This window comes from Nannobrachium achirus (genome assembly GCF_963921795.1).
Source record: "Nannobrachium achirus genome assembly, chromosome: 7".
NCBI lineage: Eukaryota > Metazoa > Chordata > Actinopteri > Myctophiformes > Myctophidae > Nannobrachium > Nannobrachium achirus.
The window spans coordinates 34340559-34347607 of NC_137816.1; the positions used below are offsets into that span (position 1 = coordinate 34340559).

At 40.8% G+C, this 7049-nt stretch overlaps 1 protein-coding gene and 1 long non-coding RNA gene across 2 annotated transcripts; one reads left to right on the plus strand and one right to left on the minus strand.

Moving 5' to 3' along the window:
- Positions 1-331: 331 nt before the first annotated feature.
- On the plus strand, positions 332-2896 carry LOC308288164 (uncharacterized protein). Its single transcript, XM_080729515.1, has 6 exons — positions 332-464; positions 578-632; positions 831-977; positions 1588-1669; positions 1833-1982; positions 2578-2896. Exons 1-6 carry the CDS (start codon positions 415-417, stop codon positions 2847-2849), a joined length of 756 nt encoding a protein of 251 aa, XP_080585641.1. The 5' UTR covers positions 332-414; the 3' UTR covers positions 2850-2896.
- Positions 2897-4206: 1310 nt separating this feature from the next.
- On the minus strand, positions 4207-6261 carry LOC308288129. The gene is made up of 3 exons (XR_013962173.1): positions 6057-6261; positions 5064-5169; positions 4207-4711 (listed from the first exon to the last, which is right to left on the minus strand). It is a non-coding gene; the product is annotated as an uncharacterized lncRNA (long non-coding RNA).
- Positions 6262-7049: the final 788 nt, after the last annotated feature.

The window sequence follows — 7049 nt, forward strand, 5'->3', positions numbered from 1 at the left end:
AGGTCATGTTTGGAATTGTAACAGCTGAAATCAATAATATATCAGTTTTCCGATATTAACCTGAGGGCCGCATTAAGTCAAGGTGAGGGCCGCATGTGGCCCCTGGGCCGCCAGTTGCCCATGTATGATCTGAAGGAAACGTCACCTGACCACCTACTTCTACCTGTCTCACCAATGGCTTTTGCCACCTTGTGGCGGAAAGTGGTATAGGTCTGTTCCTAAAATACATATGTGTTCTGTTCATTCAGATACAATAAGGCTCCATAGAATTACAATCAAATCATACACAAAATGTGACTACATATTTGTGTATGTCACATCTGCAATGTATTTTCTTTTTACCGGAGGTGACACCCAAATAGTTCAGATTGTTTTAATATTTAAATTACTATTTCAGGTTTCCATAGCAAGCTGATGGCTATAGCCAAGAAGAAGGGTCGGGGAGATCTAGCGGACTGGTCAATGTAAGTGCAGATGTTTATGTTCAAGACACCTACAGCCACACAAATACTCATGTTGAGTAAGTTGAGCGTTACACAGGAGTGTAACCTATGTACTATTGTATTTCACCAATTAGGTCTCTGAGGAATCATTTGTGGTTCTGTTCTGCTTCCTGCGGAGGCAACACAGAGGTATGTGATCATCATATTTTACATTACTGTCTGCCCTCCTTGTTATGTCTGGCCTATTCATCTAACTGTAAAACCTTTGCTTTGGCCTGTTTAGCAAGAGAGAATTTGTTTTCCTTATCTTTGTTGCCTTATTGTTTACCATATGCTTTCTTATTTGTCACAGAGGCCCATAATTGCATATCAATGTATTTATTTCAGGAGCTGAAGCGTCGTTGGCTGTCCATACTGTACCATGTCCGAGACATCCATAGCTGGACTGAGGGAGGGCGGAGGTACAGGTGTTTTCATCCCCCTCTGGACCAAGAGACGAGGAAGAAGAAGAAGTGGCTTTCCAGGGATTCACAGGTACTGTATTATTTAGATAGAATCTAGTCTTTGTATGTTACTGTTAGGGCTATAAAGAAACTACACACAGTCTCGAGTATTACATCAATGTGATCTCATTTTAAAATATTGAACATGTACTACTCTAAGCAGTAAGCACTCTTGTAACTATAGTGTTACGTTGCCTTCACTGCTATATACACTTAGTGTTGACTGACAGTCAAGAGAGACTGTCATTCGATGACCGGAGGTTGTTATGAGCTTGTTATTGAAATAAGTTCCCCATCATCATTTACACCTTGCTAAATTCCCTCCATTGGCTCCCAGTTACTGAGAGTACAAAACACCGATGTTGCCCTACAACAAAATGTATAGCAAAATCTTCCCAGCCTGATCCAACCCTACAATACTTTACAGTAGATCAGCTAACAAAATGTTTTATAGATTAATGGAATAGGAATTTATAGAATAATGTTTTGATAATATACTGTTTAGACTGACAGTAGGTTCCTGTTTTTTCTTGATGTATTATTAGATCTATGCATTTGATGTATTATCTTGTGGTTACCTTGCCTACTGTAAATCGCTCTGGATAAAGAGCGTCTACTAAATGCCTACATTGGGACTGCAGGTATACCAGGATTTGGAGAAGCTGGTCTGTGGCAAGCTGCTGTTGGGAGACCTAGAATATTTGGGCCTCTTCAAACACACAGGTAAACTGACATTGTCATCACATGCTGTGGAAAGCCAAAACATGTAGATGTGATGTGAACTTTTCCCGATTTCCATATTTACCTGCATTATTTGAAAAAAAAAAAAAAAATCTAAAAAATTTTTTTTTTTTGATGTGCACATTTTGTTATTATGTTCCTATAGGTGGCCTAGAAGTATTCCATTCTGCTCTCCTGAAATATTTGCCAAAAAGGTTAGCCTTTTCCTACACTGGCATGAAAGAGAGGGGAATGCTAGCTGTCCTCGAGCACAATGAAAACATTGTGAAGCGGAAACAAGCCACAAGTGCCACAGGTTATTCATATTTGTCCATAGTGTGAACCTACTCTCCTTCTGTAAAGATCAATTTCTGCCTGTCCTCTATATACATTACAGCACTAGCTGTATTTCTAAATGTGAAAGTGCCTAGGGCAGGGGTCTTCAACATTTTCAGGCCAAGGACCCCTTAGTTGAGAGAGAGATGAATCAGGGACCCCCACAACCTGTTCATAGATTCCATATAGTTTCATCGTTTGACAGCACAATCATCAGTGTATTTTGGATTCATTTCAATTTGTGTTGACCCGGGTTGACCTTTTCACTGTGCTCTTTTTCCCCTTTACACCAAAGCTCTTTGCAAAAAATAGCCGATCTACAAGCTCACAACGCCTTGCAGCGCGAGGTGTTGTGAGCTTGTAGATCTGCTATTTTTGGCTAAAGTTCTGTTGTTGGACACATAGGGTTCAAGTGGTTAATATAAAAAAGGAGAAAAAAACATTCTATCTATATTCTAAGATTTGGAGGACCCCCTAGGGGTCCCGGAACCCCTGTTGAAGACCCCTGGCCAAGGGTTAGGATCAGAACAAATATATGACTTGCTCAATGACAAGAAAAAATAAATACATTTCAGGTGAACTCTGCACCAAACAGGAGAACTGCAAGCGGACAGGGAGGTGGGCTGTGAAGAAGCAGTACGTGCCCCACACACAACTCTTCCGAGAGACACTGGTCCGTCTCGCCATCAAGCGGAGAAAGGATGTGACAGTGCCCTACCAAGTGCCAACTTCTTCTCTCGATCGGCCATCTCTACCACCCAACATTGCCAGAACGCCCAAGCCTCCAAAGGAGAAGGCAGTTCTTGAACACCAGTCCAGATTTAACCAGGACCATAGGCGATTCTAGCCTCTTCTAGCAGGGGGTGCAAGACTGGGTTCCTCATGCACGCACGCTTGCGCACGTGTGAACATTTTCGGATTTTGTACGGTTTATCCTGTTGTTTTAACCCATTCAGGCCGGGAACACATGTTGCTGTTTGGGAGGGGCTTACAGTACATGTACAGTATAGCAACATATTTGTTTTTGTAGGCTACTTTCTGATTTTGCCCTAACTATAGGTTAGGCCTTTGTAAGGTTTATTTGTTTTACCTAATTGTAACACAATATAAACTGTGCTTTTTCTAGACACCATGAGCATATGTCTATATGGTTTATTTACTTATTTTTTGCAACAACTTGTGTGTAAAATACATTTTGCACTTGGCCGCCAGTGCAAGTGCACCCATAGACACCCCTTAAAATCGCCTGTCAAATGTATGACACTGATTTACTATGACACTACACGGTACATTAGGAGTCCACTAGGATAGTGGTTCTCAAACAAGCAGGTTGACACTAAGGTCTCAGAGGCAGGTACAGGTCATGTTCTACTTGCCCAAAGGTCATGCCAACTTGTCCAAAAATTAAATCGTCCATTATAATATTATACAGGGTTTAATTATCACTCAATGTAACACTTATTTAATTTTAATGTCATACCTCAATACCTCCACATAAAAATACCAAATACCTACATAGCTATGATTGAATATGTCTGTGGTTACATACTTGTTGTTTTATATTTTTAAGTGCACAAAAGATTGTAGGTAAACGGTGCACTTATTTTACAGAACAGAAGACAGTGCGTGCTGGCCATGTTCAGGTGATTAGACAGATGGACAGACGGTTGCATCTTCTCTCAAATGAGCACTTGCCCGGTTGGGCAACCTGAAAGCAAACTTCACCTGCCATAGGGTTCACACTTTTCCTTGATAGCGTCATAGACTTGTTTGACAGCACTATCATGTACAGCAATGTGTTAGTGTTTGTTCTATTGTCTCTCTAAATTGGTTCATGGATTGGATTAAGGTGTATATTCAGACGTTTAACCACTCAAACCCTAAATACTAAGTAAACTTGACCTTTGGCTCTCTGTATTTGGTTTGCTCCTTTTTCCCTCTGCACCATCGAAAATAAGAAATCTTTGCCAGGTCCAGGCTGTGTGTGGGACCCCTTTCTTTGATCTATCACTGATATTTGGACTTTTGAGGCGTGCTTTCAGTCGCCTTTTCAATTGTATATTATGATAAATGGTCCTTGGTTTTACATAAACAGACATAACAAAGCACACACATTGATTCCTAAGCCCACTCTAAAAACTACACAACTCTGACTTATACAAAAATGAACTTATTAACAGCCTAAATCTATTTAGAGTCATGAATGCCCTACTATGCTATACTAGTGCCATACAAAAGTAGAAGATCCACAAGCTCAAAGGATGTTGCATTTTTAGCTTGTAGATCTTCTACTTTTGATTTTGAATCCTGAAAAGTTGCCATTTCGGACATGAGGTGTCCACCTGATGCTATGAATGAAACCCACTTTTGAAGAATATATCGATAATATAACATTTCAAAGAAAAAGGAGTGAAAGACTTTAAATTACAGCATCCAAACACAGTTACTCTAAATGGTGTTCATTTTTCACTTTCATGTGCCCCCGTAGTACCTCTATGTACCCCTAGGTGTACACGTAACCCCATTTGAGAACAACTGCTGTAGGCAACAATTTATTATTTCACTTTGTTGGGTACAACTGTGTACATCAAGTAAATAAAAAGTCCAATGTCTTAAATTAATGTATCTTTATTGCAGCTCATCAAAAAGATCATCTGCTTCACAAAAGCCCTTGTACACCCCACTAGGTTCCGGGAATCGCTGCCTGACCTGAAGAAGGAAGAAGATTTTCAATTTAGGTATTTAACAGCTTTCAGCTTAAAGCTCTCAAAATGACATTTTTTCTATTGATTTGTCAGCCCATGGAGACTTGAGTTCAATAATATCTGTTTAGTTTTAGTTGCATTCCTAAAACGAAATTATGAGTAGGCCTATAGTAAATTTAGTAAATCTATAGTAATCAAAGTATTGTCTTAGGAATGCAACAAAAATAATATTATTCAACTCGTGTCTCCATGGGGTGACTGACTAATCAATAGAAAACATGTCATGGGGTGAACTATCCTTTCTAGGTTGAGTGGAAAAAAGCAAAATTGTCTGAAGTAATATATGTTAGTTTTACCTGGTGAATTATGCAAGCTGGCAGGACAATGCGATTCCCTATTCCGAGTTTTTCCCCCCGAAGGATCCACTCCAAGATGTGCCGGTATCCCGCCAGGCGATATTGCCTGCAGTCAGAAGAAAGAAGAAAAGTTGCAGACTGTATACAGTAGTATTGTAGCATGCATGTTGTGTAGTCTCTCTCATACTGTTCTTTCATAAATCCTGATTCATTGTTGGGTGGGTGTGACACGTTGTCATTGACGTGTCTATGGCTTTACCATTCACATGTAATTCAGTGGCGTTCCATTGTCATTAAAAGTCAGTCATTGTAATTATTTTGCCTGAAGAGAACAATGTGTAATGATGATGGCTCATTGGTCAGTGATTGGGTTATATCTTTTACATTCATGTGTAATTCAGTAGTGCAATAAGTGCATAATGAGGGTGGATAACTCAATGTCACTGTGTTGTCACTGTAACAAAGGAGTTTTTACCATCATTAGCCTATAGCTGTGGTTCCTCTTTTTAAAAGGTAAACCAAGGAATCATACATTGTACACTAAAGTGTTGTCCTTCCTTTGCCTAGCTATGCGTGTACATCAGCTATGTGATGTTATACTGAACTACATTTACAGGACATTTATTCCTCTATAGAGACATTTTCATATATGGTAAAGGAATGTGTGAAACGAGATAAAACGATGGGGTGGAGATTAGCACTGAGATGGCCCTGTCTGCATCTCAGTGCACCAGTCGTTGAATTGTACTACTTCTATAGACTAGAATCAATTCACGTTGCACTTTGTCTTTTATCATCTGGTCTATAGCTAAATATGTCAAATTGTTTAAAGTTGTGGAAGGCACGGTCACACACACACACACACACACACACACACACACACACACACACACACACACACACACACACACACACACACACACACACACACACACACACACAGAGAGAGAGAGAGAAAGAGAAAGAGAGTGAGTAAATAAATTGATCGCTTACTTCAAACTCATCGTCCCTCTTGGTCCATTGGGTTTCGGCTGCTTTTTCCAATTCAGCTTGGGTATTCTGAAGTACGTTTGAAGTACACCACTGTCGAGGTGGGCAGAGAAGCTGGGGTGCTCCGTAACACACGCTGTCTCTGTGTCTGGAAGCTCTTCTAACAAGAACTGGACACGGGGCCATGGGTTGCAACATAGAGATTCCCTTTCTGAAGGCATGGCCTGACAGTGTCCCCACACACACACCAGTCCGTGTTGTTGGCTCTGGGTGGTCCCTCTGGCTCCGGTGGGGCTGCAGCTCTGGACGCGTCTCTCTGTCTCTCTTGTTCTTCTCTTTCCCTCAATTCTTCCTGCGTGTACTCAGGCTCAAACATGTATGGCTGAACAGCAGATTCAGCCAACACATTTAAAAAGTCCTCCTCCTCGTCGAAATACTCGAAATCTGTCTCTGAAGCCATCTTTTACTACTGCTGCTGCTACTGCTAGCTTTGTTTTTGTTTAGGGTTCGCTGTAAACTGCTAGCCTACTACGGTAGCCGTTCCGGGTCAATCCTACTGTAGTTTCCGTAGCTACAACGACCGACACGACCCACTACCACCTACGTCATAGCCCCGGGAACCCAGGCGTTCCATTGGCCGAATCCGTCTATGACGTACGTGGTAGTAGGCCCCCTACTGGCCACAGAACAGTAATGTAAGGAAATAGACGCGTTTTAGCATGAACGTAGTTGACTAAAAGAACACAGACTTGGTTGAAAACCGGCGAACTACTCCTTTAAGTACTGTACTTAAGTAAAACTTTTAGGAATTTGTACTTTTTCCAATACTTTCTCTTCTACTCCACTACATCTCGGATCCAAATGTTATACTTTTACTCCACTACAATTATTTGACAACTTGAGTTACTAGTTACTTTGTAGATTTGGATAATTATTGCAAAACTTACACTTCTTCAGCCCTATATACATTCGCAACGCATTGTGAGCTTGTAGATC

What these genes read in the sequence shown, in the direction of transcription:
- LOC308288164 (XM_080729515.1), top strand. Translation starts at nt 415, where the DNA reads ATGGCTATAGCCAAGAAGAAGGGTCGGGGAGATCTAGCGGACTGGTCA. An exon ending in GATCTAGCGGACTGGTCAAT is followed by an intron (nt 465 to 577) that starts GTAAGTGCAGAT and finishes TTCACCAATTAG; the next exon opens with GTCTCTGAGGAATCATTTGT. An exon ending in GGCTTTCCAGGGATTCACAG is followed by an intron (nt 978 to 1,587) that starts GTACTGTATTAT and finishes TTGGGACTGCAG; the next exon opens with GTATACCAGGATTTGGAGAA.